The sequence below is a fragment of the Chrysoperla carnea genome, chromosome 1 (assembly GCF_905475395.1).
Source record: "Chrysoperla carnea chromosome 1, inChrCarn1.1, whole genome shotgun sequence".
Lineage (NCBI taxonomy): Eukaryota > Metazoa > Arthropoda > Insecta > Neuroptera > Chrysopidae > Chrysoperla > Chrysoperla carnea.
The window spans coordinates 112,532,893-112,547,924 of NC_058337.1; the positions used below are offsets into that span (position 1 = coordinate 112,532,893).

A 15,032-nucleotide genomic window follows, 5' to 3' on the forward strand; every position below is an offset into this window, starting at 1 on the left:
TATTACTATACATATATACAAAACTATACTATATTCTATACTATTAAATATATTTTAATATATTTTGTAACAACTGAACATGTTGTATAGTAAATAACACTAACAATATTCACATTTCACAAAGGTTAGCAAGCAAGCAAAATGTATGATTATAATATACTGATTGTTCATGAAAAATGAAATAACATTATCAAAAAATCTGTTTACGAATGAATTTGTCAAGATTAGTTGATATTCGAAAAGAGTGCGTTATGATTTCCGAAATGGGTTGATCTACAAACTAAAGAGGACATTTCGTGTTTATTCTAGATACCAATTTCAGTCTATTATCAAGAATGCAACCTCAAAAAATTCATTAAAAAACACAGTTATTTCAAAGTTTTAAGTTTTCACTTTAATCGACAATCCTCATGACTGCCCCGATTTTTAATTTTAATTTTTGGTGAATAAGATGTCTATCATTCAAGAAAAAATAAGAAACTTTGTTATTTTGGTTTAGATTATCACATTACACTTTTGAATAGATTTTTTTTGTAGAGACACTTGCAGGTTCCTGAAAATTTGGCACTTTGAATGGTAATAACGCCTAGAAATTTTTTTTCAGTAAATAAATATACCCACTTGATAAAAATCGTTTTGATAAGTAGCCTACAACACAACCTTCTTTCTGCATTCAGGCGAAAATGCTTGATCAACTTATATGATTATTAACTTATCATTCAACTAACGACCCGGTCCGGCTTCACACGAGAAATTTTCTTACTCCCAAGTAAGCGAAATTATATCTTATTCCCAAGTAAGAGAATTTATTATTTGCACAATTTGGGAAAGTTGAATGAGAAGGTTCTATGCGTAAAAACTTTTTATGTAAAATAATTTACGTGATGAGGAAAAGCATTTCAAAATTCGTTGGTTGGAATAGGGGTTTTAGTGGATAATCAGACAGACAAGCGCAGATAGTAATTTTCTATTATACTATTTATAGAGAGACCTTCTAATAAAATTAAAAAAAAATCAGCAATTCTTTATTTTGGCCTTAGCGCAAAATAAAAAACTTTTCAACCAGCATAACATAACATAGTCACATACAATGCTACAACTTGATTAGGGACATTTAATAAAATTACAAAAGTAATTGGTGGAAGCGCAAATAAAAAATATATAATTGTGTTATGTATTGGATATACATAGAATTAATGAATTATGTTACAGATTGAAAATCCTTTGCATTTCATTTTTGATACCTTTGAATGTAATACTTATAGGCTATGTGTTGTACATCATGTAAAAAGGTGTCACAAAATAAGGGCTGTGCGTGTTTTAATAAAATAATATAATGCTTTTTTTTTAATAAAAATGAATAATCGTTTTAATGTTATTTAAATATGGCTGTAGTAAAACATATTATTGTTTAATATTGTTTCCTATTTTTAATATGAAAAGCTGATTTCCATTCCATCTGTGAGGTAACATTGCCCAAAAGTATGATCTTTTTTTATGTACCTTTTAATCTCTATATTGTTCCCCGACATAATAACTGAATTGTAAAATTGAAGTCAAATTATGTTTTATTTATCCAATGATTGATTTTATATGTTTGAAAAGCTTACATTACATTCATGTTGGACAGTGGAAGTTTACAAATTTGTAATTTTTGATAAAAATATTATTATTAGAAATCGTTACTCGGTTTTGAAAAATGAAGGATTTATTAACTTTAGAAAAGAAGTAGTTTATTTTCACTGTTTAGTTTGATCTGTCTCGAAAGTAAAATTATAAAAGGGCCAAAGAATATTTAATTTATTTCAAAAAAAAAAAAAATGTAATTGTTATTAGTAAAAAATTAGCAACTAACTTATTCATTAAAATTTATAGAAGTATGCAATCAGACTCGTAAGGGTTTTTATTCTTATTAAGAAGGTCTATGCTTTACTAAACTTCGACCGAGTTAAAACAAAAGGTAAAAGCTATTGAGTATCTAATATAGTTTAATAATTTAAAATCTGCAATTTTAGTCAATCTTCCTCTATAGTTAAAATTATTTCCTATTTTTAATATAAAAACCTGATTTCCATTTTGTAAGTGTTTTTGGTGAAAATGGGATTTATTTTAAATAGAAACTTTATGTAATATCCGTAAATATAAGAACAGGATATCACACTCATTTTGAAATATAACTGCCATAGAACACGGATACCTTTTGCTAGAAGAAAATTTCCATTTGTCGAAAATTCAGAATACTTATAGAAGCATGTGAAAATAATAATTAAATTCTTGATGATTCTGAGTAAAGTGATGGTTATATAACAATTTTTGTTGAATATTTGTAATCAATGTTCAAAAATTAAAATATTTATTTATTAGTTTAATTGAATTTTACGTTGACAGAATCTCATGGACCCACAAATGTATTTTTAATAGTTTAAAAGAAACATCCCTTATTAAAAGAGTAACATGAAATGGGCAAATTTATGTGTACAAAATCAAGAAATTCATTCCCCAAAATCAGTTAATTTTTTTATTCTTTTGAGAAAATTGTTTCGTTAGCTTCATCTCTCGTGTTAAATTAGATTAAAATAATTTATTTTAAAAGAAATTAATATTTTGTGTTTTCAAATTTCCTAACCAGCAATTTTCCCAGCAATTTTCATTTAAAGAAAACTTCTAATCATTTACTTAAGAACGAAATTCATCGGTCGAAGAATATAATTGAAAAATTAAACGATTAGATTGGGGTAATATATCCGACGGTTACAACAAACAACCTTTACCAAAAATATTTCTGTATTTTCTTGAAAATGTCTTTAAATTGAGAACCGATACACAGGGATACAACGAAAGCGTTTTTATACTCAACAGTTTTACAAATAGGTGTTACAATGATGCTATTTAAATACGTGTATCTAAAATATTACATGCATGGTGGAAGCGCGGTGAAGAATATTTAAAAATAGTCATTACTCGTTTTAGGATTATATGAAGGTAACATAATGTCCATAAAGTATTGGGAAATTAATTTTTTTTTTTTTAGTATAATATTTTTAATCCCTATTTCTAATGATTTTTAACGAAAATGGCTATACCCAGGTACATTTTGTGATGTTTAAAAACTCATTACTCGTTATTTTATAGGTTTATGTGAAGGAAAAACTAATGATCTTAAAGTATTGGAAAAATCTTTCCAATCCGTCGAACCAGTGTTTCTAATGATTTTTCCCGAAAAAAGATACAAAAGTAGGTACATTTTGTTGAGAATATTAAAATTTTTATGAAACTAGCCGAGTAATAACTTCACGTGATTTATTGAGTTTTTTTTTGTTTCGCATATAATTCTTATATGGTTCCTAATTTAATTTTGCTTGGATTTTGGAAATTTTGGGCATATGTTGGTCAATTAGAAATTTTGTGTTTATTTACTTTTTTCTTGCTTTATTTTTTCCAAGGGAATTATTTTCTTTTTACATATGATATCTATGTCTGAAAAAATAACACACACGTTAAACATTTTAGCATAGCTCATAAATATTTCTAATCTTATTTATGTTATTACACCATTAACTTTTCTTTATCTTCTTATCTTTAATATTTGCAAAATATTATATAAAACATATTAAAAAGTATTTAAATATTATAACATGATTTCATTTATTTGAAGTGAAATTAAACTTTTTATAATACAAACACACATAAAAAAAAATATCATAGCTGTGGAACCCTTTTTTCACGAAACATTTCCACTCTATCCTTATTTAATATAATTAATTACATATATTCATTACTTTCTCATACACAAAACAATCGCATATATACACAATATCATATAATACATTCTACAATAATACTACAAATTTGATAAATAATATATAATGTTGGAAAAATATTATACAATTTAAACCAATTGTATACAAGATATCAAACACAAAACTCCGCCTTTATACACAGCCCACAAACCAATTGCCAACCTTAATACAACCAGTATAGGTGTATATTTTTTTTATTTTCATTTTCAAACTGTCTTCATGCGTTGAGAAATGTTCGTAATACACACTCAAACGGCCACATACATAATAGTAAATTCTACTTTTGACATTTTTAGTTGAGCATGGAAACTTGAACAGCTCACATACACAAATATTTTTCAAAACATATCTAAGATAGTTTTTTTAAATGTTAAAACAAAAAGAACTGTTTTTTTATATCGGAACTGTTTAGTGCGTGTTTTTTAACATTCTTACATATGAAGATTTACACAACATTTGAAAAGTGTTAATAGTGCGTTTTAACATTTAACATTTTAACGTTAAAAAAAACAATTTTGGGTATAAACAGTGATCAATGAGTTAAAACAAATATATTGATGTTAAAATATTGTTAAACTGATTCAACATTTAAAAAAGAATTAAAGTTTTAAAATCTATATGAAAAATATTTGTTAAAAAACAATTGAAAGCTTCATTTGTGTTAAAATCAATGTTAAAACCGTTTTCATTTTAACATCTTATGTTAAAACTGTAAACATTCTAGAATTTATGTCAAATTCATAAAAATTTCAACACAGCTAACTTTTTAATTTAACAAGCAACAAGTTTTGTACCCAATAGAAGTCAAAAGATTGATTATCAAAAAGTTAAAATCAATGTTAAACCATTATATTTTTGTTAAAATAAGTTAAAAAACATTGACAATATAAAGTGAGTTGTGTATTTATTTATGTATATGAAATATTAGTCGTTGTTGTTTTTTTTTTAAATGACTTTAATTAAAATTAATTAATTCATTAATTTTGTGTGTGTGTGTTAAATTTCACGCATATTATACATGACGTCATCTTTTAATTTAGTAAGAAGTAATATTCAACGGACTTAGCTTGAAGTAAAAAATGATAAAACGGACTAAGATTTTCGTAGTGTTTCTTCGTTTGTGTTAAAGAAATTTTTTTCTAGTGTATTATTATTTTGTGTTTAGGCCTAAGTGAAAGAAATTTTCTAGTCAAAAACAAAAACAAACAAAATCCTAAGAAAAACAATTCTTTTTAAAACGTGCTAATAAATTTATTCGCGCTGTACTCTCATCCGTTAACACTGTTCCCGGGGGCAGCTGCTGCAAGTATCACCGCCTCTTCTACCCCTATCAATGATATTATTGTACCAACTCCGATAACAAGTGGTAGTGTTGTTGCTGCTGCCGCCGCCGCCGCTCATGCAGCCAGTCTATGGAGTACAGCGGTAGTAAACAATGTGGGTCCTGCCGCTCCTACTTCATCCTCATCATCAACAACACCACCACCAAATAACAGTTTTGGTATAATAACATCACAGTCTGCAGCAGTTGATAATTCATCAGTTTGTACCACCTCCGGGATGTTATCAGCAGCGGCTGTTGCCGCCGCACAAGCAGCTAGTTTAGGTTATAGCACAACCACTTCAATGCATCATCATCATCACCATCATCATAATGCTACGGTAGTAGCTGCAGCAACACCCCCATATAGTCCACCTCCAAGGCATCATAGTCCGTTACCAAGTTTTGGTTTTACACAGGAGCAAGTTGCATGTGTTTGTGAGGTTTGTCTACTTATTTGTTTTTCTTTTATATAGGTCAATATACTTTTGACAATTCTAACAGGGTATCTTATTTTAGGTTCTTTATGTAGGAAAATAGAACCAAATATTCTAAATATAATGCATAAAACGTTCAGGTCAGTTTTCGGCTCTCATTTGAATATTATGAACTAACTCCAACCAAATGACAGAATTGGCAAGATTGTCATAAGGAAAACAAATTTATCTATTGTTTTTACTAAATGATTAAAAGACTTTACGTACCTTTCGCATATAGATTTTTTAAGACTTTTAAGATAGCAAAGATGGGATACACAACTTTATGTTTTTCTAGCCGAGCTTTCTTCATTAAGAGTTTTTCGTTAGGTATATTGTCCCTATTTAATAAAATAAAACTTTTGAAAGAACTATTTATCTACAAAATTGAAATTGTAATTTTATCTTGCATTTCGTTTAAGAGTTTGGAAGAGTTTCAACCTTGGCATTTTTGCAAAATTTTAATTTTACAAATTTTCTTGATTATATTTTTGATCAATAACTGTTTGCTAAATACAGCATAAAAATTTATAAAAAAGTGAGGCTTTGTGGATATGGCTAAAAATTTCAGGCTTTGTGGATTTTATTCATCTAAAAAATATTTTGTCAATCGTTGGCGCAACGTATTGAAACTCCTAAAACTCCGGCTATGAATTGAAGCTCAACAAATCATTCTCTTTCCATCATTCTAGGATGATACAGGCAGCTGCAATCAATCCTTTCACAAAAATATCCTTTCTCGATGACAATAGGAACCTCTTTCTTTAGAACTGACAATCTAAGATTTTATCTTAACTAGTAATCTAAGATATTGCCATAAATTTGAGAGATGGCAGAGATAGTTATTATTATGATTAAATTTGTTACTTATCTTTTTTTAATATTTATAAAAGTTTTTATGTCCGACGCGAATAATAAAAAGATTCAATGAGACTTAAAATTAATACATTTAAGCGCAGTCAGTCAAAGATGAGATGATTTAATGAAAACTAGCTTAATTATTTCTTTCGTGTCATTAAGAACGTTCAATTGTCAAAGATATTAAAGAAAGAAAATGTATTGTTATTGAATTAATTTGGATTGAAATGTGGTAAAATGTAAATTTATTTAGAATTTACATATTGTTTCCCTACGCGCGTAGCAAAACGCGATAGAAAATGAACTTTCTTAAGACAATAAAAAGTCATTTTATTCACAGTTAATAAATTATTACTTTTATCGCCGCTTCCACCATTATTTTCATTACATCCAAAAATTTTGAAAGCAAATATAATTGATTAGATATTATAATTTCATTAGTTTAATCGAAAATTAGAATTTAAAACATTAATCCCTTCTATGTAGATTTTATACAAAAAATTATTTTGAATCATAGTATTTTTCGCTTTAGCAAACCCCACAGAGCTCCAATGTGACTTAAAGGGTAATCTGATAAAAATCAAAAAATATTTTACTTTTTCCTGTATCTACTTCTTCAATATCTTTTGATCTTTCTTCTTCATCTGAATAGAAAAATTATCACTTAGGGAGTCAAAAATATGTGGTCAAAACAAACCTAATACTTGGCTTAATTGTCTAACCTAAAGGGCTATAACTTTCGAAAAAAAAAACCGAATTGGCATAGAAAGGGCAAAGAGCATGCCATGCTTTGAGAATAGTTTTTCCTATACGAAAAATCATTAAGCAAAATATGATGATCTAATTTACATACTAAAAAAAAATCGACGGGGTCTTTAAATGGATATAAGAAGTAACAATAGAACTATTTGATTCAGAAAACAACAATTTTCTTAATAAATATACTATAAAGACTCACAGCAAGAAATGCAAGGCGTTTACTACAATGCTGGTATGGTATAGAGACAGATACTTTAATATCTATGAGAGCATAAGTAATATTACAGTATTGAATTAGGATATCCACCAGAAGTATTGTGCGTATCACTAACCGATACACCGATACTGACATAATGATATCGATTTCTTACCGTGTTGCAATGACCCAAAGCCGTTTGAGTATGACCAAAGTCACCAATTGTTTGGCCTTATTACATGATCCTCTAACTATATACATAATATACTACAAAAAATTCGTTTGAGAATATTATTAAACAAACTCAACCTGTAAAAATTGAATGTCATCTCTTCTATTAAAAAAATTTATCGACGTGGATAGTGATTCCCGCAAAAACAGTTCAAGATCATTTTTTTTACGCTCCAATCACATAAGCATTGATTTAAACCATCAAACGCAAGTTTTACGGACATTATTGCTAAAAATCGCGTTGGCAGTTTCAGTTATTTTTGACGCTCATATGACCAAAATTATAAAAATATGTCTGCAAAGGAGAGACACGTAGAAAAGGCAGTTTTGGCGAAAATTATTTTAAACAAATTTTTGCACTGGACAATTTTAATTCAAGATATAGTTTTTTTCGTAAAATGCTTCGTTTAAAAACTAATGTAACTTATCTTTTATATGCATGAACAAAATAAATAAATTTTAATGATTATTTTAAATATGTTTTGACAAGATTAATTTTAAATGAAGTAATTATAGTGTTCAGTTCAGTTGGATTGTTAGAGAGAGTTACGTAGGTGTTCTAATTATATGTATTAGTCAGAATAACAATTGTTTTGGTTCCTTATCCAAATTATTACAATATCCTAGAGATGTGTTTTATTACTACAACGAGTACTACATATTAAAGTAGTATAGTAAACTGTCTTTAATTTACAAGACAAAATTTTCATATTCTAGTTGTATTAATATTTGACCTTTTACTATTTTGTTCTAAGCTGTCTTCCTCATGAACTAAAAAATTTATTTATCATTCGATCGTCCATAATGTTCTATGAAAATCTAATTTTTAGGAAAAATGAATTAGATCGAGGGACAGAAAGGGTGCTCTGTTAAATTATTAAAGTATGAAACTTCGTGAGTGGAAACTTGAGACTTGAGGATTGCTTTTGGCGAATTTACCAAATTTCTACTTACTTTTATTGATAGTGCTGCGTTAACAACTGAGTATGATAACAGTATATTTAAGCTATTGATCTGACAAAACACAGCAAGGAATTTTTTGTACTAAAAAGTAGAAAATAATTATTTCTATGAGTTATATACATGTATGAGTCATATACATGTATTTGTAATAGCTAAAAGTTCAAGCTTTTATAATAAGTAGTCATATATGAGTGACATTGAAATTATTGTTTTCTACTTCTTAACAAAAGTACAATAAAAGCTTAAAAACCTAAAAAAATATGTCCTTTTAAACCTAAAGAATATGCATAAAAAATATGGTGAAGACGTTTGGAAAATCAGGTAGGCATAAAAATACATCATCATCCAATTTACATATGATATTCGTATTTTTCTTAGAAAACCCTTTTATTTGATACCCATATCATAAAAATTAACTAGTCCAACTAGTTCAAGGAATATTTACTTGTTAAAATGATATCAATAGTCAAGTGAATCGAAAACTTTTCTTTCCATCAGAGCTTCGACAGTTTCTATTACTATTTCTTATCGTTTTTCTATTCTTCAGGAGTAAACTAATGCTAATAGTAAAACAAAGCAATATTATCTCTAAATCCGAAATCAATACCTATTGAGTTTCGACAATTATTCACAGCTTAGCCTATTGCTATTAAAATTTAAAAAAAAATTTTTTTTTGCTCATATCTAATCAATATTTCAATTTTGAATAAAAATAACAAATATTTTATTTTTTATTTTATTCACATTATCATGTTACCACAGACTAAATATTTATCGTAACATAACGTAAACAAATTTGATTATCGAAAATATATACGCCATGCTTCTAAATATTACTGTATAATGCGATGAAACCTGTTTAAACGGTATCTTTTTTCTTATATATAAACTGAAACTTTGGTTGTGAAAAGACCCAAACTCTAAGCCATTAGGAGAAAAAACCTATTATTTTTTGAAGGCTTTATTGAAAAGTATAATAATACATATATTAATCAGACGTTTCTTGTAGCTTTGTGGGAAGCCTACTTCCAATATGAACAAATATTTTCGTCTTAAAAATTAGAAATGCTTTCTGATGGTCTATTTTTCTATGAAATCAATATTTTATTTAGTTTGACTTTTTTTCTAAATTTAATGTTTCATTAAACATTAAACAAATATCATTCTTACAAAAATGTTTCCCAAAGTTTGTATCTGGTTTAAGACAAGTATTTTCCACTTTTAAAATAAAAAAACCTTAGTAATCTTTATCTCAAATTAATGCCTCATAGAAGTTTTAATATTAATACTTATTTGAAACTAACCACTCTTTCTAAACTTTTATATTTGACTTTCTAAAATTTGATGATTTGATTTGTTTCTCAAAAACTGTGCTTAGGTCTACCAAGAAGACCAAGAAAATTTATAATTAGAAATAAAAGACTGTTCGCTGACGAAATTACAAAAAATTGCCTGTATCCTTACGTTCCTACTCGGGGAAAAAATTTCAAACCAATACTGGCCCAACCTTGGGCAAGAGCTAGTAAACCAAGTCTTGATTTATAAGCTGTTTCCACGGAAAAAGCAAGGATTGGCAACGTTCTGACCAGTCTCGTTTAAATCAAATGTCCGGGGAAAGACTGACACCCTAAGACTCTATTTATTAGCCACGAGCATGACATGTTCAAGGACTGTGCAAATCAAGGTTTGCCAGCTTGGATAAGGACTGGCATACCAAAACTGGTGCAACCTTGGGTAAACCAAGCCTTGATTTATTAGTCTTCGCCAAGGAAAGAGCAAGGGTTGGCAAACAAATCCTCGTTTCGACCAAGGTCTGACACTAAACTGGTTTTATTTATTAGACACAGGCATGGCATGCGCAATGACTGGTAAATCAAGGCTTGTCAGCATGGACGAGGGCTGGTGTACCAAGACTTGGAAAACCAATACTGGCCCAAACTTTGGCAGGTGTTGGTAAACCAAGCCTAATTTATTAGTCTCCATCAACGAAAGAGCAATAGTTGGCAAACAAATCCTCGTTTTAACCAATACCCGGAACAAGACTGACAGCCAAAGGTTGCCCAAGCCAAATCAAGGCTTCCCATCAGACTTTGTGTAGCATATATTCTGCCATAAATGGTTTCGTCTTTTTTTTTTAAATAAAAATTAATTTAATAAATAATTTGCAAACCAAATCAAGTTCATAATATAAATAAAAATATATATTTCTTATCACTTTTAATAAACGATAAACACACGTCAATTTTTATCCAGATGATTCTAAGTATCTACAACAGAAAAAAGAAAGAACATAATTGTTTATAAAAATTTTAGAAAACAGTAAACAATAGATAAATGAAAACACTCTACATTTGACTACACACACACATATGTGTAATAAAATACCATAGTTTTAAGTTACTTTGAAATTATTATAAATTATTATTTTATAAGCAATTTTTTTTTTTTTTTGCAAGTTATTATAGTGCACATAGGCAGCAATTTGATATGTAGAAATTTATGTATTCGGTTAAAAATTTTTAATTTAAATTGTAAAATATATAGGTTGTATCAAAAAGTGTGAACTGATTGACAAATCAAACATGCTCTGATGCATTTTGGATATTATGCTCAGTTTAAAAAAATGGCGAGATTAAAGTAAACGCAAGTTATTTGGCTGTTGATGTTCTTATAAAAAGAAAATATTTTTTGAATCAAAGATCTCAATACTAAAGGTAGAATTTCCGTTATAGTGAAGCTACGAAAACCGATACAACAACCTGTAATTGTACATAATTCTTATACATCGTATGTGTTCAAATTTTACATCCACATGTGCTTATCTGTTTAAAAAGACGGACGAAAACCGTTTTTTTTGTTGTTACAAAACAACAAATTAAGGTATACATAATCAACATAATTGTTTTTTAACAAAATCTGTAAAATACTCCAGAAAAAGGGGATAAAAAAGCGAATCTCTATATTTTCACCTATAGTACACTTTTTATGTACTATAAAAAACATTTAAAATGAAAAAAGTTTGAAGTCATTTTCACGACAATTATAATGAAAAGATGATTTTCAACATATATTTTTCCATCCTCTGGGCAAAAGCACCACTCGGCGTAGTATAACTTTCGTTTCTTGGGGTCTAATCTATTTTCCGTTCAATTTTGAAATCGATTTTAGTTAAAGGAAACAAATATCCAACTTTGATGGAAAATTCGCAAGCGAACGGTTATTTTTAACATCTACTCAAAATGTTATTTCCTTCTGTACAAAGGGGGTTTACGGACATTCTACCTTAATTAATTCAAAAAAATTATTATTTGACTGCTAAAAAATAAATATTAAAGATTCCAAGTAAATATTTACTTGCTTCTTTGCTTAGAGCATATTTTCTTGCAACTAGTACCTTTTTTTGAGGATGCATTTGGTATAACGGCTTTAAGCTCGCAACAGGCCTATTAGTTGGTTAGCCCAAGAAAAAAAATCCCGAAACAAATACTTTTCTACAGTTATGTTAAATTGTCCCTTGTTAGGACGAGAGAAGTAAGGTTTACATGGTAATATATAGTAAATGGAAAATATGAATCGATATTTCTCAAAAATAATATCGATAACCATAAACTTGAAACTTTTACCAGTTTTAATAATTATTTAAACTTTTAACAGAATTTCACAAAATTTTCAATTTTCTATTCATTTAAGATTATTTAAAATTTACCAAAAGTTGGTAAACGTAGTTACGTCCTTAAAGTTTCATTATTTGTAAAATGAAATTATTAACCTGAGTATAAAAAACTATTATAAACGATAAAAAACTATTTTAATTGGGTTGGGTTACGATCGCTGGTTTTTTAAATGGCAATCCAGCAGCGATAAAACTGATCCACCAGGCAGGTTGAATTCCGATTGCATTTTTAGCGTTTAATTCGATTTTTAACATGACAGTCACGCAAGCTCGGTACTTTTTCCTTACCCCAAAAGTGCCCAACGTGTCTAAAGATTGTTATCTATAATTTGATGAAGCCTTGCTGTTATAACTTGAACCACGCAGTATATTTAATTTTCATCATATCATAAATAAGTATATTTTAATAAATTATAAGCCAATTGCAATGTTATAATAAAATTACATATGTTATAGAATTTTGTATCTTTATTTATTAATTAATAATATTATCAAAAATAAATATTCTGTAATTTAATATTAGGCCTATCAATTGAATAATCTTTGAAGAGTTATTGATAAAGTTCTATTGGATAGTTTTAAGTCTGTTTACAACAGAACAGAAATTTATAATTGTTGAAAATTTATTGATAAAACGACCTCCCACTTAAAAAATTTTAAAGAAGTAATTAGTTCAACAGAAATGGAACTAATTACTTCTTACTAATTTTCAACGAAACCTTTCTTCCAAAGGTAATCCATATCGATTATTCATTTTTTTAACCGACTTCAAACAAAAACGGAGGAGGTTATCAATTCGACTGTATTTTTTTATGTTTGTTACCTCAGAATTTTCGATTGGGTAAACCGATTTTGATGATTTTTAATCTGTTTGAAAGCTGGTGCTTCCTGTGTGGTCCCATTTCATTTTGGTCCAGTTCTGACAACAGCAGCCATAAGAAAACCATAAAAGTCTTTAATTTGCATTAAGTATGCACGACAAGAGGACGAATAACTCAATATCAAGCCAACCGATTTCAATGATTCTTTTTTAGTGACAAATTAGTTAGTGTACTTCAGAGTCACTAAAAATCACAAAAGAAAAAAGAATTTTAATAAAAGGAAACCGACTTCAAAAGAAAAACTTTTCCAAAATAAATTAATATGCACTAAAAAAAAAAAATAACGATAATATAATGTAGTTAAAAGTATTGTTATTTTTGGAGACGGGGTCAGCCAAGCTACTGTAGAGAACTGTTCTAGAGCTGCTCCCTTGGCTGACACCGACTCCAAAAATAACAATAATTTTAACTACATTCTATTATCGTTATTTTTTTACTTTTTAGTGCATATTAATTTATTTTGGAAAAGTTTTTCTTTTGAAGTCGGTTTTCTTTTTTTTTTTAAATTTTTTTCTTGAAAAGCCATCACATGAAATAGAATCGGATTTAATTATACAAACACTTACCTTAAAAACGATAGTTTCGGGGCTGGTGTGATGCAATAGTGCATATCGACGATATTTTTTTCGCATTTCTTAACAAAATATGAAAATACCGTAAAATAGTTGACAAAAAGGGAAATTAGAATTAAACTCGACCAAGAAATATGAATCATATAAGCATATGTATATATCATACACATATTTTTTCTCTAAGATATGACGTTCTCTTTAACTATGATAGAAATACCTTAAAGTGGTTTAAAAAAATCTTTACAAAAAAATAAAAATTTTATTAATTAGAAAAACTACTTACTGAAAGATTATTTATAAAATTGTTTTGTTTTTTAGGTACTTCAACAAGCTGGAAATGTTGAACGATTGGGTCGATTTTTATGGTCGTTACCCTCATGTGATAAACTACATAATAATGAATCCGTCCTAAAAGCAAAAGCGATTGTCGCATTCCATAGAGGGAATTTCAAAGAATTATATCGAATATTAGAATCACATTCATTTAGTCCTCACAATCATACAAAATTACAAGCATTATGGTTAAAAGCACATTATGTAGAAGCTGAAAGACTACGGGGAAGACCACTAGGTAAGTTTTGTACAAACTAAAACATTTGTTTTTTGCTATTTTAAATTACAGCTCAGCCCCAAATTAACAATTGGGGTGTTCGACAATTTTGAAACACATTTTCATGATGCACACATCAAGACCTATGGCGTACACTAGGTCCTTTGAAAAGTTAAAAACACTGTAGCACGATGTATTTATTTTTCTGTGAAATATCTCCAAATTTGAACAACCCTATACCTGAAATAAATTACAAGTTTACAAAAATTAATTTTGAAAGTATAGACAAACAGGGAATCTTCTAAGGATTCCTTGAATAAACATTTTTTTTAATAATACTTAACAAAAAAAAAAAAACAAATAAAACCTGTTTAAAGTGTGTTCCTTATTGATTTGTTTACAGGTGCTGTTGGGAAGTATCGTGTTCGTCGAAAGTTTCCATTACCACGTACTATATGGGATGGTGAAGAAACTAGTTATTGTTTTAAAGAGAAATCACGCAGTGTATTAAGGGATTGGTACACACATAATCCATATCCAAGTCCACGGGAAAAACGTGAATTAGCTGAAGCAACGGGATTAACTACCACACAAGTATCAAATTGGTTTAAAAATCGTCGACAACGTGATAGGGCTGCTGAGCATAAAGACAGGTCAGTTTATGATTTTGTTGTCATTTGATAATCTACAGACATTTTACGAGACGATTTTCCTTAGCTGATAGAATTTTGTATAAATAATAATACAAGTTG

At 28.4% G+C, this 15,032-nt stretch overlaps 1 protein-coding gene across 1 annotated transcript in view; it reads left to right on the top strand.

Moving 5' to 3' along the window:
* Positions 1-4,893: 4,893 nt before the first annotated feature.
* Positions 4,894-15,032, top strand: part of LOC123297662 (homeobox protein six1b-like) — a 77,528-nt gene continuing 67,389 nt past the window's right edge. Inside the window, exons 1-3 of the mRNA XM_044879413.1 lie at positions 4,894-5,564; positions 14,049-14,301; positions 14,684-14,933. Of these exons, the coding sequence (XP_044735348.1) occupies positions 5,361-5,564; positions 14,049-14,301; positions 14,684-14,933 (707 nt within the window). The 5' untranslated portion in view covers positions 4,894-5,360. The remainder of the gene's footprint in view (positions 5,565-14,048; positions 14,302-14,683; positions 14,934-15,032) is intronic.